Genomic DNA, 26,468 nt, shown 5'->3' on the forward strand with positions numbered 1-26,468 from the left:
GACTAATTAATTAAAATTTAATTTAATTTAATTTAATTTAATTTAATTTAATTAATTTAATTTAATTTAATTTAATTTAATTTAATTTAATTTAATTTAATTTAATTTAATTTAATTTAATTTAATTTAATTTAATTTAATTTAATTTAATTTAATTTAATTTAATTTAATTTAATTTAATTTAATTTAATTTTTTTTTAAATTTTTTTAAATTTTTAATTTTTATTCTTTATTTTATTATTTTATTATTTTATTATTTTATTTTATTTTATTTTATTTTATTTCATTTCATTTCATTTTATTATTTTATTTTATTTTATTTTATTTTATTATTTTATTTTATTATTTTATTTTATTTTATTTTATTTTATTTTATTTTATTTTATTTTATTTTATTTTATTTTATTTTATTTTATTTTATTTTATTTTATTTTATTTTATTTTTGATTAATTAATTGATTAATTGATTAATTTAATCACCTGCTCTCCAGTTGCCGCTGTTCCTTTTCCAGGCCGCGCAGCGCTGCCTTCAGGCCGGCTTGATCACTTAGCGTTCTCTCCATCTCGTCCGCCTGCTGCCGGTGGAGCAGCGTCAAGCGGTCGTGATCCAGCCGTAGCTGCTCGTAACGTCTCCGCCATTCTTCCGGTTCCAGCCGGACCGACGGAGCTTCGGCTTCGTGGCGTCCCGACCTTTGCTGGATTTCGGACGGCTGCCTGGCCAGAAGGGATCGCTGGGAAGGTCGGGGTGAAGGCAGGTCACAAAAAGACAAAAGATTTAAGTTGGAAGCTCTCGAAGCAGAGGATAGAGATAGCGGCAGCTCAAATGCAGGCTGGCCACGATAGACGGTCAACCATAAGGGCCAGTATTCTGGTCACTAAGCAAGGCGGTTGTAACTGGGAGATGGGCAGCATATGAATTTTCATTCTTTCTATCATCTATCTATCAGCTCCCTCCCTCTATCCATCCATCCATCTATCCCCCCTCTCTCTCTATCCATTATCTCTATTTATCTAATAATCTCTCTCCATTTATCCATCGCTCTCAATCTCTCTCATCTATCTTCATCTGTCCGTCCGTCTATTCGTCCACCCATCTATATCTATCCATCTATCTATCTATCTATCTATCTATCTATCTATCTATCTATCTATCTATCTATCTATCTATCTATCTATCACATCTCTATCTATCTATTCTATCTACCTACCTACCTACCTACCTACCTACCTACCTACCTACCTATCTATCTATCTATCTATCTATCTATCTATCCTTTCTCTTTCCATCCATTATATCTCTATTTATCTAATCATCTATCTCCATTTATCCATCATTCTCAATCTCTCTCATCTATCTTCATCCGTCTGTCCGTCCACCCATCCATATCTATCTGTTTGTCTCTATCACATCTCTGTCTGTCTACCTATCTACCCTACCTACCTACCTACCTACCTACCTACCTACCTATCTCCCATCTATCCATCCATATGTATGTATGTATGTATGTATGTATGTATGTATGTATGTATGTATGTACAGTATGTACATATATACAGTAAGTATGTGTGTGTGTGTGTGTGTGTGTGTGTGTGTGTCTGTCTGTCTGTCTGTCTGTCTGTCTGTCTGTCTGTCTGTCTGTCTGTCTGTCTATCTATCTATCTATCTATCTATCTTCATCCATTATCTCTCTATTTATCTAATGATCTCTCTCCATTTATCCATCGCTATCTCTCTTTCTCATCTATCTGCATCCATTTTCCTTCCTTCCTTCCTTTCTTTGTCTATCTTCCTTCTCTGTCTATCTATCTATCTATCCAGCCAGCCAGCCATCTATTATGTATGTATGCATGTACATATGTTTATTTCAAATTTATCGATTAATTTATACAATTTACATGCTGCCTCATCTCGCTGTTAGAACCGCCTGGCTTAGCCAAAGAAATCCTGGTCTCAAATGTGGCCGTAAACCAAGGACCCCCTCAAATTTATTTGCAAGGTTGTTAAGCAAGTCGCACCCAATTGTTAAGTAAAATATCCGTGCGGTTGTTAAGTGAATTGTGCAGTCATTAAGCGAATCCAAATGCCTTCCTCCCATGGGCTTCCCTTGTCAGAAGCTCACCCGCGAGGTGTTGTTTTGGGGCTGGGGTCTCCTGCTCTCTTCCTGGCCTTCTGCCTTTTGCCGCGTCAGGCCCGACAGCACCGTCTCGAGGCTGCTTGCCAGGGACTCCAGTTGGGTCAGGCGTCCGGTGAGAGCCGAATTCTCAGCCTGGAGAAGAACACCAACACGGCAAAACTCCCCTTTAACCAAGGTCTCGCTTAGTGGCAGAACTTCGCAGCTTTGTGGCTGTCGTAAGTCGAGGACTACCCGCATTTCCCTGCAGGTGTGTGTATGTGAAGGGAACCAACTTTTGGGTACTTTTTTCTCACCTGAGTTTGAAGCAGTGGTTCCTTGGGGAGGTGCAGTTCCTCAAACCGCCCAACGAGGGCACTCTTGGGTCGGGCTTTGCGACTGCTCCTTGCTTTTGCTTGGCTGCCAAGACAGAGGGAACCCATCAGCCCAGGAATCTATTCAGGATTTGGTCTCATTGGAAGCGTTTATACTGTATGTCTATAAATGCAGATATAGGCTTTGGGTGCAGATTTCCTCTTCCCCTCCCTTGTTCTCTCCTTTCCTCCCCACTTTTTCTTATATTGTCCTCCCGCTTTTCCTTCCTTCCTTCCTTCTTTCCTTCCTCCTTTTCTTAGCCTCTCTCTTTCCGTCTTTCTTTCCTTCTCTTCTTAGTCTCCCTCTTTCTTTCCTTCCTTCATCTTTTTTCTCTCTCTTCCTTTCCTTTCCCTCTGTCTCTTCTTTCTTTCCTTCCTTCCTTTCCTCCCTCTCTGTGTCTCTTTCTCTCTTCCTTTCCTTTCCCTCTGTCTTTCCTTTCCTTCCTTCCTTCCTTTCCTCTCTGTGTCTCTTTCTCTCTTCCTTCCTTTCCCTCTGTCTTTTCTTTCCTTCCTTCCTTCCTTCCCTCTCTGTGTCTCTTTCTCTCTTCCTTTCCTTTCCCTCTATCTTTTCTTTCCTTCCTTCCTTCCTTTCCTCTCTGTGTCTCTTTCTCTCTTCCTTTCTTCTGTCTTCCCTTTCTTTCCTTCCTTCCCTCCCTCCCTCCTTCCTTCATTTCCTCCCTCTCTGTGTCTCTTTCTCTCTTCCTTTCTTCTGTCTTTCCTTTCTTTCCTTCCCTCCCTCCCTCCTTCCTTTCCTCCCTCTCTGTGTCACTTTCTCTCTTCCTTTCCTTTCCCTCTGTCTTTTCTTTCTTTCCTTCTTTCCCTCCCTCTCTGTCTCTTCCTTTCTTTCCCTCTGTCTTTTCTTTCCCTCCCTCCCTCCCTGTGTTTGTCTTCCTTTCACTCTCTTTTCCTCCCCCCTTCCTCTCTGTCTCTTTCTTTTTCTCTTCCTTTCTTTCCCTCTCTTTTCCTTCCTTCCTTCACTCTCTGTGTCTCTCTTTCCTTTCTCTTTCTCTATTCCTTTCCTTTCCCTCTCTTTTCTCCTTCCTACCTTCTTACCTTCTTACCTTCCTTCCTTCCCATCTCCCAGAACTCCCCAGCCGTTCACAGAATGATCACACCATCATCCTGAAGCCATGAACAAAACTCCCATCCCAGACCTCTATAGCCTGCATCCCTGTAGAATTTCCTTAAGTCCAGTCTCAGCCGCCCCCCACCCTCATTCCCAGCAACTGGCAGCCCCCCCTCTTCATGCTGGGCCCAGGCTGACCTGCTGTCAATCTCCGGCGGAGGATTTCGCAGCTCCTTCCGCAGGTGGTCTTGTGACTCAGCCGCATTGTCTCTGGAGGGCCCGGCCTTCTCTCTCGCCAGCTCCTGCAGCGCAATCGGACACCCTGTGAGCAAAAGGCCCTGGCCCTACCATCTACTCTCCCACAACTCCATTCCAGGGAGTCCTCCACTTGCAACCGTTCATTCAGCTAGCATTCAAAATTACAAAAGAGACTTACGACCGCTTTTTCAGACTTACGACCGTTGCGGGATCTCTATGGCCCCGGGATCGAAATTTGCCAACCAACTCATATTTACGACGGCTGCAGTGTCCCGCAATCCCTTTCTGTGACCCTCAACCAACGGGGCAAGCCCGATCCACTTAACAACCATGTTACTACCTTAACATGGCAGTGGACCAGAATATCTCCGGAACCACCTTCTACCGCACAAATCCCAGCAGCCGATTAGGTCCCACAGAGTTGGCCTTCTCCGGGTCCCGTCGACAAAACAATGTTGTTTGGCGGGCCCCAGGAGAAGAGCCTTCTCTGTGGCGGCCCCGGCCCTCTGGAATCAACTCCCCCCGGAGATTAGAACGGCCCCCACCCTCCTTGTCTTTCGCAAATTACTCAAGACCCACCTATATCGCCAGGCATGGGGGAACTGAGACACCTCCCCCAGGCTTTTATATTTTATGTTTTGGGATGTGTGTGTTGTATGGTTTTAATTGTTGGGGTTTTATATATACTTTTTTTAAATATTAGATTTGTATTACTATTATATTGTTTTTGTTATTGTTATGAGTCGCCCCGAGTCTTCGGAGAGGGGCGGCATACAAATCTAATGAATTATTATTATTATTATTAACAACCGCGGCGACTCCTTTGTAACCCAGGTCCAAACGTAATTAACCCCTCCCTCTCTTAACAATGGGAAGTCTGGGGCTCAGTGGGGGCCATAAACCGAGGACTTACCAACTCCAGCATGGCGGCTGCTTTCTCTTTGTCCTCCAGTCGCCTTCTCAAGTTCGTGTTCTCCTGTTCCAGCTGCCCGACGCTTTGGAGAGCCTCTCGTAGGCCGGTGAGCTCTGCGGCCTGCTGGCGCGTTTGAGCCTCCAGCCGGGCCAGGTGTCGTCCCTGCTCAGCCAGGGCCTCCTCTTGCGCCTGAGTTTTGGCCTTCAGCCTCCAGCCGTCCTTATCCGCTTGCCGCCGGGCGCTCTCCGCTTGGCTCAACGCCTCTTCCAAGGCTCCTTTCTCGACCTCCAGCTGAGCCAAGGCGACCCTGTGTTGTTCTACGCTCCGTTGCAGGTTCTGGAGCTCCTGCCGTGCTCCGTCCAAATCTTCTTCCCTCCCTCGGAGTTTCTGGGCTAGCTGGGCGGCCCGAAGACGTTCCTTTTCGAGACTTTGCTGTGCCTGGTTTAAGTCGACCTCGGCTTGGGTGGCCGCCTCGTGCAAAACCCGCGATCCGGCTTCCAACGCCTCTTTCTCCCGCTCGAGAGCCTGCATCTCTTCCGCCAGGCGCTCCGTCTCCGAGCGCCACCGCTCGCATTCTTCCCAGGCTTCGGCGTACGCTCCTCGGAGGTGCCTTAGCGTCTCCTCGAGGCTCGCGGTCTGTCTCGACTCGGCCTCGCGCATCTGCTCGGCCTCTCGCAGTCGAGTCTGAGCGCTGGACAAGGCAGCCTTCATTTCAGTGACCGAGGTCTCAATCGAGGGTTGGCCTTCCTCCGTTTCGGTCTTTTGCGGAGCCAAAATCCATGGTTTGTGTTCTTGAATATCAGCGTTCTCCTCTTCTGCCTGGCTGGGCCTCCGTTCTGGCTAAGAGGGACAGAAATCAGAATTTGGAACAGCTGCTTAATGTGTTGCCCAATAAGATACGCATTTCCCAAAAAAACCCAGGGTAGATTCGCAAAAGAAGCTGGTTTGGTCATTTGCATTCTTTGAGAGAGTTGTTGAGGCTACTTGGAGGTTTATCTCAGGGCCTTCTCCACACCCATTTGCACCACTCCAGTGACGCTGAGGACACCGATAAACCTCAGGATCACCTGAGCTTTCACCACACAGTAGTTTGCACTACAGATAAACCTCCAAATGGCCTCCATGACCCTCAAAAAGAACGCAAATGACCAGAGCTGTCTACAAGGAGTATTCCCCTCTATCCAGTCAGAACTGAGGAAGCTTCTTGGAGGAGAAGCGAAACGTCTTCTAAGAAAAACTGGAAAATCTCGTCGCTTCTTGAAAAAACACCTTTCCTCCCCCTGTATTTGCCCTCTAGGAGAACCAGGGAGGGTCAAAATCTTGAGACCCTTCCTCATATTACATTTCTGCTCTGGACTCTGGATTTCTCTTATCTGACTGCTCTTTTGACTGCAGCTCTTCCCCCTGTTTTTTATTTATTTATTTATTCATTCATTCATTCATTCATTCATTCATTCATTCATTCATTAGATTTGTATGCCGCCCCTCTCTGCAGACTCGGGGCGGCTAACAACAGTAAAAAGGCAATGTAAACAAATCTAATATTAAAAGTAATTTAAAACCCCCCAATTTAAGGAACCAATTATACCTACAGACATACCATACATAAATTTTATAAGCCTAGAGGAAGGGAATATTTCAATTCCCCCATACCTGACGACAGAGGTGGGTTTTTAAGAGCTTACGAAAGGCAAGGAGGGTGGGGGCAACTCTGATATCTTGGGGGAGTTGGTTCCATAGGGTCGGGGCCGCCACAGAGAAGGCTCTTCCCCTGTTCCTAACACCCATCTCCTAATGATAGAATTTGGTCCAACGGCACTCTCTCTATCTCTATCTCTTCCATACCAGTCCATCATGGTTGGCGGCCTTCAGCTCCACTTCCGTATTCTTTGATCCCAACCCAAGCTGCGTCTTATGCCGTTCCCGGTTCTCCTTTTCTAGGGCGGACAATCGATCGGCCTCCTTGATCTCAAAGTCCAGCAAAAAGGGTGCTTCGGAGAATTCTGCAACCGGGAGAGAGAGAATATATATATATATTCTTCTATTAATTCTTTATTATATTATACAGTATATATAATTATAAAATAAAATAAAATAATAAATATACAGTGGTACCTCTACTTAAGAACGCCTCTACTTAAGAACTTTTCTAGATTCAAGATTTTTTTGCCTCTTCTTAAGAACCATTTTCTACTTAAGAGCTGGAGCCCGGGAAATTTTCCCAGGAAATTTGAGAGCGGCACGAAGGCCCAGCCAGTTTCCTGCCATTCCCCTTGGGTTTCTCTCTCTGGTGCACTCTGGGAGGCAGCCTTGCACCGGGTGTATGAGAGGCGCGTGCTCCTCCTCACTGTCTCAGAGTACCTCTTTTTTTTTTTAAGCCTTAAAGTTTTGGATTTTTTTGATTCCCTTCACCTCACCTTCTTCCTTCGTCAGCGACTGTCCTCCTCTTCTTCTTCCTCCTCCTCCTCCCACCCAAATTCCGAGCTTTTATTTCTTTCCTAATGGGTTTGCACACATTATTTGCTTTTACATTAATTCCTATGGGAAAAATTGCTTCTACTTACAAACTTTTCTACTTAAGAACCTGGTCACGAATTAATTTCTTAAGTAGAGGTGCCAGATATATATATCTGTGTGTGTGTGTGTGTGTGTGTGTGTGTGTGTGTGTCACATGTTTTTTTGGCTGAATTTGAAAATTAAGGGAGACTAGGATAGATCTATTTCGGTCTTATTTTGGCCTCATCAGCTAGCCATACCCACTGGGACTTGAACCTGCAACCTTTGCCTTGTATATCTATATATATATATTTAATATAATATAGTTATATTAATTATAAAGTCCTCGGAGAGAGGCGGCATACAAATCCAATAAACAAACAAACAAACAAACAAAATAATTGAAATAATTAAAATAAAATAATATGCTGTACTGTATTTATTAAAGCTACTGCTGTAATATATATTACAGGAAGACTGCCCAGGTTCAAATCCTGGTAAGGATATGGCCAGCTGATGAGAGCAAAGTAAGCTTGAAATAGATCTATACCAGTCTCCCTTTTCACTACCAGCAAAAATATGTTACACACACACATATAAATATATGCCGCACGAATCCCAGCGACTGATAAGGCTCCACAGAGTCGGCCTTCTCTGGGTCTCGTCGACTAAACAATGTCGTCTGGTGGGACCCAGGGGAAGAGCCTTCTCTGTGACAGCCCCGGCCCTCTGGAATCAACTCCACTTGGAGATTGGAACCGCCGCCACCCTCCTTGCCTTTCGTAAGCTACTTAAAACCCACCTATGTCGCCAGGCATGGGGTAACTGAGTTACCCCTAGGCTATGGTAGATTTGTGTATGGTATGACTGAGTTTGTATGGTTTAATAATGGGTTTTTTATGTGCTTTTTTAACATATTGGATTTGTGATACAGTGTTCCCTCGATTTCCGCGGGGGATGCGTTCTGAGACCGCCCGCGAAAGTCGAATTTCCCATTCCCATTCCCTTAACCATTTGCTCACCATTATTACTGGTACTCACCATTGAATAAGACACTTAGTGATCCTGATACTTATAAACATAATTATTTATTAACAATAATTATTATTTTTCTTTATTTGCAAAAATTATTAGTTTGGCAATGACGTATGATGTCATCAGGCAGGAAAAAGCGTGGTATAGGAAAAAAACCCGCGAAGTATTTTTTAATTAATATTTTTTTGACAAACCGTGGTATAGGCTATTCGCGAAGTTTGAACCCGCGAAAATCGAGGGAACGCTGTATTGTGAGTTGCTCCGAGTCCTCGGAGAGGGGCGGCATACAAATCTAATAAAATAATAATAATAATAATAATAATAATAATAATAATAATAATAATATCCTAACCTGCCCAGGCTTCATGCTCTGGGGAATCCAAAGCTTGAAAATATGTAAAGAAAGCCAGGTGATCTGGGAGAAGATAAATGAATATCGGGGAAGGTAAACTCACCTTTTGCATGCAGGTGAGAATATTCAGACCACGATTCCCTCGGGGAATTCTTCGAGGTTTCTTGCAGCTGCCTTTTCAAGAGCAGGTTTTCTTTCAAAAGTTCCCCCGATTGGTAAGAAAGTTGCTCCCGTTCCTGAGGGGTTTGAAATTTGTAACCCCAATCATTCCCCTGTTTCCCCCCCCCCTCTGATTCTCAGCCCCTTCTCTTCGCTTTGAACCAGACTCAAAGGTGGAGAACGTAAGACATTGCAAAATTCGTGGAGGCCTTGAGAAATTGCAAGGTTTTGCCTCCATGCATTTTTCCATCTAGGAACCCCCAAAAAGAAAAAACAAAATTGCAAAAAGCCTTGATCATCTAATTCAGACAGCAGGGTAAGAGACAGCTTCAAAAGATCTATTCACTTCTGTTCTGTCGGGCTCCCTGGTAGACTCCTCCCAAAAATTCACAGGTACAAATTTCAGACACACACAGATGTTTGAAAATTCAAAACACTTGTCTTTATAATGAAAATTCACTTAAACCAAGCCCTCTTTTGGTGTAGCAAAGAGCACTCGTCTCCAAACAAACTGGTAATTGGTACAAGTCCCTTATCAGTTCTGTGATACTTAGCTTGCAGCTGTGAGGCAATTCACAGTCCTTCTTCTTTCACAAAGTGAAACACACTTTGGTTAAGTTTCAAAGCGGGGAAAAATCAGCACACAAAAGGTCAAAGTCAGTGAAGCAGTCACGAAACACAACGATCACATAATCCTCCACAATGGCCAAACCCACAGGCTGCTATTTATAGCAGCCTCACTAATGACCACAGCCCCACCCAACCACAGGTGGCCTCATTTTCTTTGATAATAATCTCTCAGTTGTTGCTGCCTATGCATCGCTCTCCGCATGCGTGGCTGTATCATTAACTCTTGTTCCGAATCCAAGGAGGAGAGAGATAATTGATCTCCTTCTGAGCTGTCTGCCCCACTCTCCTCCTCCCTGTCACTCCTGTCTTCTTGGTCAGAGGAGCCTTCATCAGCAGATTCCACCGGGGGCAAAACAGGCCTGCAGCATATGGATGTCTCCCCCACATCCACAGTCCTTGGGGCAGGAGCTGGGCCAGAGCTAACCACAACAACTTCTATACAGTATATTAATTTATGGTTTTTAAAAAAAAGGAGAATTGTACCACAAGGCGAGACAATCACAGTTACACCTGTTTATGCAGCAAATTGGACTGTAAATTCCATTAAATCCAACAGTGGTTCTCTGGGCAATTTCACAATCTGATCTAGTCAATTTCACTACCTGAGTTTGTCAATTTCACAATCTGATCTAGTCAGTTTCCCAACCAGATCTAGTCAGTTTCAAAGCAGAGGTGAAAAAAAACTCCACAGCTGATTTCCTTTTAAAACACATGTCTTAAGTGTGTAAGTTAAGGCCAAGGTTGTGTAAAGCTTTTCTATCCAGCCAACTTGAATAACCTTCTTAGTGAAGGAGGAGGCAAAAGTGTCCCTTTCCCGTCCCTCTTTTAATTGCCCAGGAAATTAAAACATTAATTCCTTTCTTCAAAGGACTTCTTTCCCAGATGCAGAGCGCAAACAACCCTTCTGGTGTTTTGATTTTATTAAACAAGAATTGTGTGCCCTTCAAAAGCATAAGACAACTATCATCGTCATCATTTAACAACCCCCGTAATCCCTTGCGGGGTAGATTCTGGGCAACTGAATGGAGATAGAAGAGCGTTTTACTGGCCCATTGCTTTTCCTGTTGCCAGTGTGGAGTTTTAGTCAGCAGATCTATTCTCATTGTGCCCAGAGAGAGAAATATCTCCTCTGCCTAGGATTGAACTAGCCCACCATGCCACTCCCAAATAAATACTATAAACAGCCCACAAATTCTCCAACTGTGTTTTTTTCCAACCATCGGGTGGGTCCCTTCTCCCCCATAGCCTAAACAGCCCCCAAATCTCAAGCTTAGGGCCCAAAAGGAGTGTTGGGAATGAAAACAAAATGGCGGAGAAGGAACCGCCATCTTTTTCAACCGTACCTCTTGGATCTGGTTCATGTGGTTCTGCAGGCGAAGGTTTTCTTTCTCGGTTTGGCTCAGGCGCTGGCCGCGGGTGTAAGCGGCATCTAATTCTTCCTCCATCATGGCTTTTGCCTCCAACAATGCCTTGGAGAACTCGCGCTCTTCCTGAGAATCAAAAGGAACTTATTTAAGGCCCGGCCTTGGCTCTCTTCCATCAGATTCTACAATAATAACAACACTAGAGTCCAACTCTATTATTCTGCGGGCTCAGCTGCCTCTTATCTTATCTATTTATCCCCTGCCTATTTTCCCCGTTTCTAAAAGCTGTTCCCACAGGAGCGGAATTTTACAAGCCTCAATTTTATAAGTCTCAATGTCCATTTTCCCCTCTTCCCCTTGTCTTTATCCCCCAAGAAAGTATTTATTTTAATTAGTTTATTTATTTTGTCAAGTACGTATTGGTCGTATACAGTGATCCCTCGTTCTAAGACCACTCGTGAAAAATGAATTTCCGTGAAGTAGAGGAAAGATATTTTTTTATGTATTTAACAAGTATTTGGACTTTTAAAACCCACCCTTTGCATGAAACAGTCATTCTATAATGTTTCTCAGCTGGAACTACATGTAATATACTATCAGTTTCTTTAATAGAGTACAGTAGTACTGTAGAAGGATTTTATGAATTTTTAATGGATTTAAAATTTTCAACGGATTTAATGGATGTAAGCCCCCTTTGAAAACCCGTGAAGTAGCGAATCCGCAAAAGATGAACTGCAAAGTAGCGAGGGATTAGTGTACAAAGATATAACAATGTTTAACATGTTTTTGCTGAATTTGAAAATTAAGGGAGAACTAAGATAGATCTAGTTTGGCCTTGTTCTGGCCTCATAACAAAGTTTATTTTATTTATTTATTCGATTTTTGTGCCGTCCTTCTCCTTAGACTCAGGGCGGCTTACAACATGTTAGCCATAGCACTTTTTAACAGAGCCAGCCTATTGCCCCCACAATCCGGGTCCTCATTTTACCCACCTCGGAAGGATGGAAGGCTGAGTCAACCTTGAGCCGGTGATGAGATTTGAACTGCTGATTTACAAGTCAGCTTCAGTGGCCTGCAGTACAGCACTCTACCTGCTGCGCCACCCTGGCTCATGTACATGATACTAGTAAGAGAGAAACCTTAGGACAGGGGACGGAGGGCACGCTGGTGCACTTATGCACACCCCTTACTGACCTCTTAGGAATCAGGAGAGGTCAACAGTGGACAGTCTAAGGATAAAGTTTTTGGGGTTAGGTGATGATACTACAGAGTCTGGCAGTGAGTTCCATGCATCGACTACTCGGTTACTAAAGTCGTATTTCCTGCAGGCGAGTTTGGAGCGGTTTACTTTTTAAGTTTGTATCTGTTGTGTGCTCGTGGGTTGTTGTGGTTGAGGCCGAAGTAGTCATTGACGGGAAGGACGTTGTAGCAGATGATTTTATGGGCTACGTTTAGGTCGTGTTTAAAGCGACGTTCTAAGCTTTCTAAACCTAAACCTAAATGTTAGTGGTCTGTTAGGGTTTCTTGTAAATAATCCCATTTTTAAAAAAATAGAATTTTATATTGTTACCCATCTCAAGGGTTAATTTCTCTTCTTTCTTTTTTTAAAAATAATTTATATTAAGCAGTTTTAAAAACAACATTTAAATAAAAATATGCATATGTTCAAATCAGACATTCAAAAAAACCCACAACACATGACACAATCATTACATAATATAACAAAACATAAACAGTAAGATATTCATTTAACAGCATATCGTATCAATGTACCTTCTATGTTTTTATATCACTTATTCATTAATATATATATATATAATCATATATTTCCTAGGTCCAACCTCTTACGATCTTCTTAATTTGCCTATTTGCCGATGACTCTAAAGTGTGCAATAGGGTTGATATTCCTGGAGGGGTCTGTAATATGGTAAATGATTTAGCTTTACTAGATAAATGGTCAAAGCAATGGAAACTGCAGTTTAATGTTTCCAAATGTAAAATAATGCACTTGGGGAAAAGGAATCCTCAATCTGACGGGCTACAAGAATGGTGGAAGGTCTTAAGCATAAAACGTATCAGGAAAGACTTCATGAACTCAATCTGTATAGTCTGGAGGACAGAAGGAAAAGGGGGGACATGATCGAAACATTTAAATATGTCAAAGGGTTAAATAAGGTCCAGGAGGGAAGTGTTTTTAATAGGAAAGTGAACACAAGAACAAGGGGGGCACAATCTGAAGTTAGTTGGGGGAAAGATCAAAAGCAACGTGAGGAAATATTATTTCACTGAAAGAGTAGTAGATCCTTGGAACAAACTTCCAGCAGACGTGGTTGGTAAATCCACAGTGACTGAATTTAAAGATGCCTGGGATAAACATATATCCATCCTAAGATAAAATACAGGAAATAGTATAAGGGCAGACTAGATGGACCAGGAGGTCTTTTTCTGCCGTCAGTCTTCTATGTTTCTATAATAGCTAACATCTTATCGAAATCTATTTAGCCTATCATCTTTTTTTCCTATAACTGATTATTTAGATTTACTTTTATGTTCCAGCCAATTGCACCCTTTGTTTCAAATTTGTAAAATTCTGTTTACCCTCTGTCGTGTATTTCCGGGTTAATCTGAAATTAAATGACGGTCACCTTGAGCTGCGCCCGGCATCGTTCCAAGGCTGGGATCCTTTCGCGCAGGACCGCCAGCTCCGACTGAAGCCGCTCCGCCCGCAACGTCTTCTCTTTCAGGGTGTCCAGTTCATCCTGGTATAGCCTGGCCTGGCGCGCCTGGCCTGCCAAGTTGCGGTTCTCGGTAAGAAGGAGCAAACTATAGATTACATCATCCCAATGGTGTCAATGAGGTCAGGACACGCCTGTCCTTCCGGCATCGTCTTGGTTGTTCTGCTAATTATCGCCCCGCAAGTTGGTCCTCGACTTACAGCCACAATTGGGCCCCAAAATTTCCATGGCTAAGCAACACCTTTGTTAAGTGGGTTTTGCTCAGTTTTACGACCTCTCTTCCCCCCCAGGGAAGGGAATTACTTTAGTTACTCGCACGGTCATTAAAGGGAATCCCGCTTCCCCATTGATGTTGCTTGTTCGAAGGTCGCAAAAGGGGATCGTGTGATACTATGACCGTCATAAATTGGAGCCAGTTGCCAAGCATTTGGATTTTGGTCATATTATTATTATTATTATTATTATTATTATTATTATTATTATTGTTGTTGTTGTTGTTTTGTTGTTATTGTTATTATTATTATTAATAATAATAATAATAACAATAATAATAATAATAATAATAATATTTATTAGACTTGTATGCCGCCCTTCTCCAGATCACAACATGCAAACAATACGTATACAAATCTAATAGTTAAAAATATAAACTAAAAACCCATTAATTTAAAAAAACAGTCAACAGATCCTGGGGGATGCTGCCCAAGCCCAATTCATGAAAAACGGTTATAAGTCACATTTCTCAGTGCGGTTGTAACTTAAACGGTCACTGAAGGAATGGTTGTAAGTTGAGGACTAACTATACTGCTCAAAAAAAATAAAGGGAACAGTCAAAGAACCATCCTAGATCTGAATGAATGAAATATTCTCATTGGATACTTTGTTCTGTACAAAGTTGAATGTGCACAACAGCCGTGTGAAATTGATTGTCAATCAGTGTTGCTTCCTAAGTGGACAGAAGTTTGATTTCACAGAAGTTTTGATTATGTGGAGTTACATTGTGTTGTTTAAGTGTTCCTTTTATTATTATTTTTGAGCAGTGTATAATCGTTAGCCTTGAAAGGGGATCAGATTTGCTTTATTGTTAGGTGGCATTAATAAAATCTTGTAAGTCTGTAAGTACGTATATCTCCCTTCATCTTTACATCCTGAGAAACTAGGGTGGGCCCCTTCTGCGTGGCTTTCTCCACCTGTTATACAGCTGAGGGCTAAGCTGACTCTTATCCACCAGTTGCCTAAAGCTACATTAATAGAATGTAGCACATCTGAAAGTACAAATATCCAACTGTCTCCTTTACAGCCTGAGAAACTAGGGAATTTAATTCTTTTTCTCCACCCAATAGGTAGCTGAGGGCTCATTTGTCTCTTACTTGACCCTTCCCATGGCATCCATCAAGGTCTTTCTCACATACAGTGGTACCTCTAACCTAAGAACATCTCTACTTACGAACTTTTCTAGATAGGAACCGGGTGTTCAAGTCTTTTTTGCCTCTTCTCAAGAACTATTTTCCACTTACAAACCCGAGCCTCCGAAACTGTAACCGGAAAAGGTGGGGAGAAGCCTCCGTGGGGCCTCTCTAGAAATCTCCTGGGAGGAAACGGAGCTGGAAAAGGCAGGGAGAAGCCTCCGTGGGGCCTCTCTAGGAATCTCCTGGGAGGAAACAGGACTGGAAAAGGCAGGGAGAAGCCTCCGTGGGGCCTCTCTAGGAATCTCCTGGGAGGAAACAGGGCTGGAAAAGGCAGGGAGAAGCCTCCGTGGGGCCTCTCTGGGAATCTCCTGGGAGGAAACAGGACCGGAAAAGGTGGGGAGAAGCCTCCGTGGGGCCTCTCTAGGAATCTCCTGGGAGGAAACAGGGCTGGAAAAGGCAGGGAGAAGCCTCCGTGGGGCCTCTCTAGGAATCTCCTGGGAGGAAACAGGGCTGGAAAAGGCAGGGAGAAGCCTCCGTGGGGCCTCTCTAGGAATCTCCTGGGAGGAAACAGGACCGGAAAAGGCAGGGAGAAGCCTCTGTGGGGCCTCTCTAGGAATCTCCTGGGAGGAAGCAGGGCCGGAAAAGGCAGAGAGAAGCCTCCATGGGGCCTCTCTAGGAATCTCCTGGGAGGAAACAGGGCCTCCACCCCCCTATGGTTTCCACAATTGCACACATTTGCTTTTACATTGATTCCTAAGGGGGAAAATTGCTTCTTCTTACAAACTTTTCTACTTAAGAACCTGGTCAGGGAACGAAATAAGTTCATAAGTAGAGGTACCACTATACTTTCTCACATCTATATCCTGTACAGCCTGAGAGACTAGGGAGGGTCCCTCCTGAACCTCTTTCGGCACCCATTATGCAGCCGAGGGCTCAGTTGCCTCTTATCCAATTTTTCCCCCTTGGCTCTGAGTCTTCATCATCTCCCAAGGTCTCCTCAACCTACAGACCAATCATTTAAACCCAAGCTTTCTAAAGTCAGGCCAAGGAGGCCTGTTGTGGGTGAGGCTTTGCTTAGGGTGAGAAAATCACCTCTTGTTGAATCTTTCGCAGCTGTTGCTCCAAATTCCTGGATTCTTCTTGTTGATCCAGCAGTTCCTCCATCTTCCTCTCCCTGAAAGAAGAGATTGGAAAGTCAGGTCTGATGGGAGGGGGTGAGAGGCGACAGAGAGGGAGACTCAAAAAAGAGAAGAGAAAGAAGAGAGGAAACAAGGAAGGGAATGAGTGAATTTCTGTTGGAAAGGGGAGAGGAGGAAAGAGAAAGAAAGAGAGAGAAAGAAAGAAAGAAAGAAAGAAAGAAAGAAAGGGAATTTGTGTAAAGAAGGAAGGAAGGAAGGAAGGAAGGAAGGGAAGGAATAAATTTGAGTGTGGAAGGAAGGAGGAAGAGAGAGAAAGAAAGAAAGAGAGAGAAAGAAATGAATTTGTTTGAGAAAGGAAGGGAGGGAGGGAGGGAGGAAATTTGTGTGAAGAAGGAGGAAGAGAGAAAGAGAGAGAGAAAGAAAGAGAAAGAAAGGAAGGAATTTGAGTGAGAAAGGGAGGAATTTGTGTGAGAAAAGAAGGGAGGGATGGTGGAAATTTGTGTGAGAAAGGTAGGAAGGAAGGAAGAAGGAAGAGAGAGAAAGAGAGAGAGAGAAGAAGGAATTTGTGTGAGGAATGGAGGGAGGGATGGAATTTGTGTGAAAAAGGAATGAAGAAAGGAGGAAGAGAGAGAGAGAGAGAGAAGGAATTTGTGTTAGAAAGGAATGAATGAATGAATGAAGGAGGGAAGGAAGGAACGAAGGAAAGAAGGAAGGAAGGAAGGAAGGAAGGGGCTTCTGAATTGTTCACCCCAACCCCCCCCCATCCTCAGAGCATCACTGATCCCCACTTCAGCCCACCCAACTCACAGCTCGCTTTGTAGATGCCGCACATGGGCTTGACGTTCGGCAAGCTGAACCCCAAGATGGGTCTGGCTACTCTCCAGCTGGGCCACCAAGGGGGGTCCCTGTTTCTGCTGCAGCTCCCACAATTGCTGTGCAAGGAGGAAGAATTTTTTTTAAAAATGAGGTTGAAAGTGCAGAGATGGTCGCCCTCCCTCTGAGGCCTCCCGAAAGGACCACAAGTAATGATGGGAATTATTCCAAGGGCTTTTTCTCATACTGATAGAGCTCGACTTACAACCACTCATTTAATGACCATTCAAACTTACAGCAGCACTGAAAAAAGTCCTTTCCTTTCCCTTTTCCTTCCCTTGCTTTTCTCCTTTCCTTTCTCTTTTCCTTCCCTTCCTCCTTCCCTTTCTTTTTCCCTTCCTTCTCCTTTCTCCTTGTCTTTTCCTTTCCTCCTTTCGTTTTCCTTTCCTTTCTCCTTCTCTTCCCTTCCTTCCCCTTTCTCGTTTTTTTTCCTTTCCTTTCCTTCCTTTTCTCCTTTTCTTTTCCTTTCCTTCCTTTTCTCCTTTTCTTTTCCTTTCCTTTCTCCTTCCCTTCCTTCCCTCTTTCCTTGATCCTTTCATTTTCCTTCCCTTTCTCTTTCCCTTCCTTCTCCTTTCTCCTTTTCTTTTCCTTTCCTTTCTTTCCTTTTCTCCTTTCATTTTCCTTTCCTTTCTCCTTCTCTTCCCTTCCCCTCTTCCCTTGATCCTTTCATTTTCCTTCTCTTCCCTTTTTCCTTCCCTTTCTCCTTCCCTTCCTCCTTTCCTTCCCCTTTTGCTTTCTCCTTCCCTCCCCTCCCCTTCAACAATGTTGTAAAGGTTGCAAAAATCACGGCTGTCTCTTTTAACAACCCCCTTGGTTAGGAACAATAATTCCTATCCAATTGTGGTCATAAATAGAAGACTACTCCTAAGACAGAGCTTACATTCATGGTTGTGTTTATGGCCTGGCCTACCTCGCAAGGCCGGCATTGGCTGTACCAAAGCTGGGGTCTGATCTGATCCAATCGCCGCACAGGTGGACCTGGTGAGATGAAGGTCCCCCTTGCCATTGTTGTGTATCTTACCTCCACTCCTGCATCTCGCTCGGCCACCAGCTTTTGAACTCGGGCCCCAAGGTCCCACAGGAGCTGTTGCATGCTGGATGGGTCCATCTCTCTCCACTCCAAGCCCAGGACATTTTCCGGTTCCTGGCTGACCTGGAAAGCAACATGGCATAGCGCTGGGGCTGGCCAACTCACACGCAGGTCGCTACTACCGGTTGGTGTGAACCGATGCAAATCGGTGATTGCCGCCTTTGTTTGTATATTTAATAATTATTTTTTTTGTCAAATATGTACAAGATAGCAGGTAGAGGCATAAACATAAGCATCAGCAAAGTAAGTTCAGTGGTCCCTCTACTTATGAACTTAATTCGTTCAGTGACCAGGTTCTTAAGTAGAAAAAGTTTGTAAGAAGAAGCAATTTTTCCCATAGGAGTCAATGTAAAAGCAAATAATGTGTGCCATTGGGGAAACCACAGGGAGGGTGGAAGCCCTGTTTCCTCCCAGGAGATTCCTCAAGAGGCCCCACGGAGGCTTCTCCCTGCCTTTTCCGGTCCTGTTTCCTCCCAGGAGATTCCTAGAGAGGCCCCACGGAGGCTTCTCCCTGCCTTTTCCAGCCATGTTTCCTCCCAGGAGATTCCTAGAGAGGCCCCACGGAGGCTTCTCCCTCCCTTTTCCGGTCCTGTTTCCTCCCAGAAGATTCCCGGAGAGTCCCCACGGAGGCTTCTCCCTGCCTTTTCCGGTTACAGTTTGGGAGGCTCGGGTTTGTAAGTGGAAAAATGGTTCTTGAGAAGAGGCAAAAAAATCTTGGAACACCCGGTTCTTATCTAGAAAAGTTCGTAAGTAGAGGCGTTTGTAGGTAGAGGTATCCACTGTACTGATAAATGAGGACAATAGGACAGTAAGACAGGGACGGTAGGCAACTGGTGGGCTTCTGCACACACCCTTACAGACCTCTTAGAAATGGGGTGAGGTCCACAGTAGACAGTCTATCTGTCTACTTAAAATTTTTGGGGTTTGGGGAAGAAACCGCAGAGTTGGGTAGTGAATTCCAGACGTTGACCACTCTGTTGTTGCAGTCGTATTTTCTGCAGTCGAGTTTGCACTGTGTATGTACACTGAGAGCTTTTGAGCTGGAGACAAATTCCCTCGTCTGTCCAATCACCCTTTGGCCAATACAAAATAAAGAAAAGTTTTCAAGGGGAGGAACTCCCCCTCCCCACCAAAAAAAGCCCAGTTGCCTTTTGGAAAAAGCTCCTTTGGGACCTAGAACCTCAATTTTCTCTTTTGCATCTCGCCGGTAATTCTTGCTTTCCTTTTTTTTTCCCAATATATTTTTATTAATTTTCTTAAAATGGACAAAACTGACACACATACATTTAACATAAAAGTGGGGTTATATCTTCCCCGCTTATTTTTGAAGTAAAATTTCAATACAGAAAAAGAATACATTCAAAAAATACTTAAATTCAAACTTATTACTTTAAATGAAAAGAAGAAATTTGTTTTACCTTATATAATAAATTTTCATACATAAACTAGTTCTAACATAACTCTTAAATCACATCAATGCTATTTCTAACGTAAATCTTAAATCATATCACTGCTAATATAATTCTCTTATTTATTTATTCATTATTTTAATATTTCTTCTTGTTTATCCATATATACACTTTCCAACCGCAGCAAAGACACTTCCAGCTGCAGGGGAGGAATAATTAACAGGATGCGCATAGAAAAAGCCACTTTCTTCTCCTTTTGCCGCAGTAACAATAGAAGATTGTATGAAACAGCGAGTCAGCCACAATTCACGCTAGAACTAAGCGACTAACTGCAGTTTCCACATTTCGACCATCTTAATTCTTCCCTGTTGAGCCACATGCATTTTATTCAACTTTTGCAATTGACCAATGGGGATTTCGTCAATGCCAATGGCGTTCAAGTGATGCTCCAAATGTTTTTATTATGATTACTATTATTATTATTACTGTATTATTATTATTATTATTATTATTATTATTATTATTATTATTATTATTATTATTATTATTTGCATATTACAACTCTGGGCAGTTTACCCACTGAAACATTTAAAAACATTTTCATTTATCCCTTTCAGTTGGAGATGGAAATATTTAAATTTCTTTAAATTTAAAAAAAATTAAATTTATTTAAATTTAAATGTCTTATCATTTACCTCTTTGATAGCAGAAGCCAAAGCAGCTTGTACACTAATGTCCAGCAACCGGATCCGACCAATGAACACGTCTCGCTGTTCACACTATTGGAAGTTCAAAGAAAATAGTCAACAACTTCTCTCTCTTTTTTTAAAAAAAAGAAATCATTAACCATAAAAATACAGATCTAAAAACAAAATGCAAGAAACTTATTTAATGAGATTATCTAGGAATCTGGAACTGAGTTGGAGGAAGTTATGTTTTATTGCAGAGAAATAGGTTTAGAACAAGTCTAGTCCAAATAATCTATTGTGCTATTGTATTTATTGTAGTGATCTCGTTTGTAGTGTTGTACTGACATACTATTATTATTATTATTATTATTATTATTATTATTATTATTATTATTATTATTATTATTATTATTATTATTATTATGTCAGTACAACACAGCAAACGAGATCACTGTGCTGGATTTTGTATTTCATCACCAGTCAGTCGCTTCCCAAGCAGCTAGGATTGCGTGATGTAGCGGCAAATTATGTTTGCTGATCCCAGTCAAGCGGCCTTTTGCAATTGACAGATGGAGATTTTGTCAATTCCGATGGTTTTCAAATGTCCGCTGAGATCCTTTGGCACTGCACCCAGTGTGCCAAGTACCACTGGGACCACTTTCACGGGCTTATGCCAGAGTCGTTGCAGCTCGATTTTTAGATCTTCGTATTTCACTCATTTCTCTAGCTGCTTCTCCTCAATTCTGCTGTCTCCTGGGATTGCGATGTCGATGATCCATACTTTCTTTTTCTCCACGATCACAGTGTCTGGTGTGTTATGCTTCAGAATTCGGTCAGTCTGAAGTCGGAAGTCCCACAGTAGTTTTGCTTGCTCATTTTCGACCACTTTTTCAGGCTTAGGATCCCACCAGTTCTTTGCCACTGGTAAATGGTAGTTCCGGCACAAGTTCCAGTGGATCATCTGTGCCACAGCATCATGTCTATGCTTGTAGTCAGTCTGTGCGATCTTTTTGCAGCAGCTGAGTATGTGATCGATTGTTTCATCTGTTTCTTTACAGAGTCTGCACTTTGGATCGTCTGTTGATTTTTCAATTCTGGCGTTGACAGCATTTGTTCTAATGGCCTGTTCTTGTGCGGCCAGTATTAGTCCTTCTGTCTCCTTTTTGAGTGTTCCACTTGTAAGCCATGAGCAGGTCTTTTCTTTATCCACTTTGCCTTCAATCTTCTCCAAGAACTGTCCATTATTATTATTATTATTATTATTATTATTATTATTATTATATTGTTATTGTTATTGTTGTTTTTATTATTGATGGTGATGTGGGTGGGGCTCAACTAGTATTTAATGCAATATCCAGCGAAACCAGTACCCGCTGTGATACAACTGTAAATAACAACAATAACAAAACAACAACAACAACAATAATAATTAAAAAAAACAAATAAAGCAAACAGTTGGATAAGACATGTGGTGACAGATTATTTGAAAGAAAGTCAAGAACATTTAATTAAAGTAAAGAACAAAAATCTATTAAAGACCCAACAGACGAAATAAGAATACAGAAAAAAAAGTGATAAAACCAAGAATGGAGAGTTGGCAAAATAAAGCATTCCATGGCCAATTTCTGGAAAAAATAAAAGACAAAAGTGGACAGTGAAATTTTTTTTTGTTATGGTTAAAGAAAGAGACAGAATCACTGATCCTGGCTGCACAAGAACAGGCAATTCGCACAAATGCCATAAAGGCCAAAATGGATAAATCCTCAAATGATGCTAAAGGCAGATTGTGCAAGGAAGCTGATGAAACGGTAGACCATGTGCTCAGCTGCTGCCAAAAAAATCACACAGACTCTATTACAAATTACAGCGCAACTCTGTTGCGCAAATGTTCCATTGGGATTTATGCAACAACTACAACATCCATACTATTACACACTGGTAGGAACACAAGGTTGAAAGAGTCGCTGATAATCAGTTGGTCAAGATCATGTGGGATTTTTGCATAACAACACCATACATTTTTATTTATTTATTTATTTATTACTTGGATTTGTATGCCGCCCCTCTCCGAAGACTCGGGGCGGCTCACATTATGCTGGTTGACAAAAACAAGGTGACTGTTGACATCGCAGTACCAGGGGATAGCAAGGTCGATGGAAAGGAACACACAAAAATCACAAAATACAGTGGTCCCTCTACTTAAGAACTTAATTCGTTCCGTGACCAGGCTCTTAAGTAGAAGCAATTTATCTCATAGGAATCAATGTAAAAGCAAACGATGCGTGCAAACCCATTAGGAAAGAAATAAATGTGCTGAATTAGATATGATGACGAGAAGGTTAAATAACCAAGAAGAATCAGAATTCTATGATGTTTGGCAAAAGGTACATATTTGGTGGGATACAAAGAAAAAGAGATAATTTTATTGTTATTTTACTTTAAATATATCAGCATTTAGTAGTTATATTGTAGTAGATGATGATTATTCACAATATAGTTCAGTGGATTTCAAGCTGGCTGAAGCATAGACATCAGAGAGTTATTGTTAATGGCGAGTATTCTGAGCAGAGACAGGTTACAAGCGGTGTGCCACAAGGGTCTGTTCTGGGTCCTATTCTTTTTAATATGTTTGTGAGTGACATAGGGGAAGGTTTGGTAGGGAAGGTTTGCATATTTGCCGGTGACTCTAAAGTGTGCAATAGGGTTGATATTCCTGGAGGGGTCTGTAATATGGTAAATAATTTAGCTTTACTAGATAAATAGTCAAAGCAATGGAAACTGCAGTTTAATGTTTCCAAATGTATAATAATGCACTTGGGGGAAAGGAATCCTCAATCTGAGTATTGCATTGGCAGTTCTGTATTAGCAAAAACTTCAGAAGAGAAGGATTTAGGGGTAGTGATTTCTGACAGCCTCAAAATGGGTGAGCAGTGCGGTTGGGCAGTAGGAAAAGCAAGTAGGATGCTTGGCTGAATAGCTAGAGGTATAACAAGCAGGAAGAGGGAGATTGTGATCCCCTTATATAGAGCGCTGGTGAGACCACATTTGGAATACTGTGTTCAATTCTGGAGACCTCACCTACAAAAAGATATTGACAAAATTGAACAGGTCCAAAGACGGGCTACAAGAATGGTGGAAGGTCTTAAGCATAAAACGTATCAGGAAAGACTTCATGAACTCAATCTGTATAGTCTGGAGGACAGAAGGAAAAGGGGGGACATGATCAAAACATTTAAATATGTCAAACGGTTAAATAAGGTTCAGGAGGGAAGTGTTTTTAATAGGAAAGTGAACACAAGAACAAGGGGACACAATCTGAAGTTAGTTGGGGGAAAGACCAAAAGCAACGTGAGAAAATATTATTTCACTGAAAGAGTAGTAGATCCTTGGAACAAACTTCCAGTAGACGTGGTTGGTAAATCCACAGGAACTGAATTTAAACATGCCTGGGATAAACATATATCCATCCTAAGATAAAAAACAGGAAATAGTCTAAGGGCAGACTAGATGGACCATGAGGTCTTTTTCTGCCGTCAGTCTTCTATGTTTCTATATTTCTATATAAATGTGAACTCCTTTTTTTTCTACCCTTATTCTTCCATCTTTTTTTCTTCCTTTTTTTTCTTTTATTTTAGCTCAATTTAAGTTAGAATTTTAAAATTTTTACATATGTTGCGAAATATTTTAGACGTGTTCTTATCTACCACTTTATAATTGATATTTTTAAATATTTTATAGACGGTGTTAAACAACGACAATATTTTTTCTTTTCATTTTTGTATGCTTAAATATAAAGATGACTTCTACTCTGAGCGGAGCGACTGTAGCTCCACTAAGTGTTGCATGTTATGTATGTCATGTTTGTCTATGAAATTTAATTTAAAAAAAAATTTTAAAGGAAAGAAATAAAAGCTCGGAATTTGGGTGGGAGGACGAAGAAGAAGAGGAGGAGGACAGTCGCTGACGAAGGAAGAGAGGTGAGGAGAATCAAAACTGGATTTAAATCCTGGATTCAAACCAGGGTTTAAAAACCAAAATTCAACGATTATGACACAGACCAGTAGCGGTAATTCCAGTGGCAATTGGAACACTGGGCGCTGTCCCCAAAGCATCTAAAACAGCTCAAAATTGGCAAAATCACTGTCAATCAAATGCAGAAAGCTGCATTGCTCGGTTCTGCGCATAAATTTCAAAATATATTACGAAGTCCTAGGTTCTGGGTGGAGCTCAACGAGTAATTAATGCCAAATCTGGCGAAACAACTGGCTGCTGTGATGCAATTGCAGATAACAACAACAATAACATTCTTCCAAATCACAATATATCATTCAGTGCCACTGAGACAAACCGATAAAAGATTCCCATAAATTGTAAATCCCTGAGTCCTCTGGGAATGGGCGGCATACAAATTTAATAAATAAATTACATTTTAAAATTTTTAAAGGGAGATTGTGATCCCGCTGTATAGAGTGCTGATGAGACCCCATTTGGAATAATACTGTGTCCAGTTCTGGAGACCTCATCTACAAAAAGAGATTGATAAAACTGAATGGGTCCAAAGATGGGCTACAAAAATAGTGGAAGGTCTTAAGCGTAAAACTTTATCAGTAACGACTTCATGAACTCAATCTGTATAATCTGGAGGACAGAAGGGAAAGGAGGGACAGGATAGAAACATTTAAATATGTGAAAGGGTTAAATAAGGTTCAGGAGGGAAGTGTTTTTAATAGGAAAGTGAACACAAGAACAAGGGGGCACAATCGGAGGTGAGTTGGGGGAAAGATCAGAAGCAACGTGAGAAAATATTATTTGACTGAAAGAGTAGTAGATGCTTGGAACAAACTTCCAGCAGACATGGTTGGTAAATCCACAGGAACTGAATTTAAACCAGCCTGAGATAAACATAGACCCATCGTAAGATAAAATACAGGAAATAGTATAAGGGCAGACTAGATGGACCATGAGGTCTTTTTCTGCCGTCAATTTTCTATGTTTCTAATGAATAAACCTACCTGAACAGCACTTCCTAGCAGGAGCTGCACCAATTTCTTCATCTCCTGAACGGCCTGTGCTGAAATGGGAAAGCCAAGATTTAAAACCCTTCCTGTTTTTCTTCCTCCTTTTCTCTTCAAATGGCTACTTCTCCCCTAGCAAAATGGGTTTCCAGCCCAAATTTTATTGAAAAGAAGGCCTAGTGGGGGGGGGACATGATAGCAAGTTTCCAATATTTTTTGAGGGGGTATAAATTTTTCTTTATTTCTCTCCAACATACAGTATTCAATCAATATCAATTTTATTTGATTAGTCAATCGACCATATCAAAGCGAGGAAAAGGACCACACCGGTCGTCATAAAACTGTGACTGGTTAAAATACAATAAAATTGGCTAAAATAGAGGGAATTTGAATAAATAACATGTTAAAATGCAGTATAATATGCTAAAATTGAGTAGTAAAACATGAGAATATAACTCGTGCAAAGGATTATATTAAACAAATCTAAGATACTGATATAAAATATTCTTAAGTGAGTTCATCTCCTTTGCATGCCACCCCAATATGTTCTATAAAACGTATTCTCATCTGAACAGCCCTGACTATAAACTTAGCGGTTCTAGAAACTACATATACATTTGTACCCTGAAGAAAATATGATAATTGTTTATTACAGTCCCAGTGTATGATTTTGTCAAGTAGGGGCTGTAAATACTGAGGTCTTACTGAGGAGTATAGTTTACAATTGAATAGCACATGTCCAATGTCTTCTATTTCTGGTGCACCGCAAATGCATGTTCTCTCAAAATATGGCACTTGGTGGAATCGTCCATATTTGACCATAGAATCTAACTGCTGAAATCTTGCCCTAGTGAGTGCTGTTCTATGGTATTGGGTCAGACCCATTGTCAGGTATTTTTCTAGTTGAAAGGCTGTTTTGTTCTTGGCTAACCATTTCAGTGACCTGCACTTAGCAAGTGCCTCCATATCAGTTTGTGCATTAACATCTAAAACTCTTTGTTTAAATATTTCCTTGGCCTGATGTCCGGCTGAAAGCAGGTGTTGCATTGAGAAACCGAAATATAGGGTGGCTTGAGAAAGTTGGTTGACCCATGTAGTGGGTTTGGGTGTGCCCATCTGTTCTTCTAAGCACATTTTTGGGAGTCTGTCAGGTTCCATTGGGAGAATCCTCCACCAATAGTTGAAGACTTTAATAACTGTTAAACTGTAGATGGAGTGGATGCCAGTTTCAGTTCCAACATACAGTAAAAACAACACAAGCAGTAAAAAACACAAAATGTGCCTAAAATAATAATAATTGATATTTCTTTCTTGCATTAAACTTTCAGGAAAAAATCCTAACAATGCCTTA

At 41.7% G+C, this 26,468-nt stretch overlaps 1 protein-coding gene across 2 annotated transcripts in view; it reads right to left on the minus strand.

The window, feature by feature from the left end:
- Positions 1-26,468, minus strand: part of CCDC88B (coiled-coil domain containing 88B) — a 45,254-nt gene that overhangs the window by 13,005 nt on the left and 5,781 nt on the right. Inside the window, exons 5-18 of one of the 2 annotated variants that reach the window (XM_070766760.1) lie at positions 25,115-25,173; positions 20,109-20,192; positions 17,936-18,067; positions 16,849-16,973; positions 15,995-16,076; positions 13,404-13,562; positions 10,738-10,884; positions 8,709-8,841; positions 6,568-6,725; positions 4,723-5,562; positions 3,750-3,853; positions 2,429-2,531; positions 2,121-2,267; positions 481-731 (exon numbers count right to left, since the gene is read on the minus strand). In XM_070766760.1, the coding sequence (XP_070622861.1) occupies positions 481-731; positions 2,121-2,267; positions 2,429-2,531; positions 3,750-3,853; positions 4,723-5,562; positions 6,568-6,725; positions 8,709-8,841; positions 10,738-10,884; positions 13,404-13,562; positions 15,995-16,076; positions 16,849-16,973; positions 17,936-18,067; positions 20,109-20,192; positions 25,115-25,173 (2,524 nt within the window). Of the gene's footprint in view, positions 1-480; positions 732-2,120; positions 2,268-2,428; positions 2,532-3,749; positions 3,854-4,722; positions 5,563-6,567; positions 6,726-8,708; positions 8,842-10,737; positions 10,885-13,403; positions 13,563-15,994; positions 16,077-16,848; positions 16,974-17,935; positions 18,068-20,108; positions 20,193-25,114; positions 25,174-26,468 lie in introns of those variants that run through there. The other variant, XM_070766758.1, reaches the window with a different exon arrangement.

Source organism: Erythrolamprus reginae, chromosome 13, assembly GCF_031021105.1.
Source record: "Erythrolamprus reginae isolate rEryReg1 chromosome 13, rEryReg1.hap1, whole genome shotgun sequence".
Taxonomy (NCBI): Eukaryota; Metazoa; Chordata; class Lepidosauria; order Squamata; family Dipsadidae; genus Erythrolamprus; species Erythrolamprus reginae.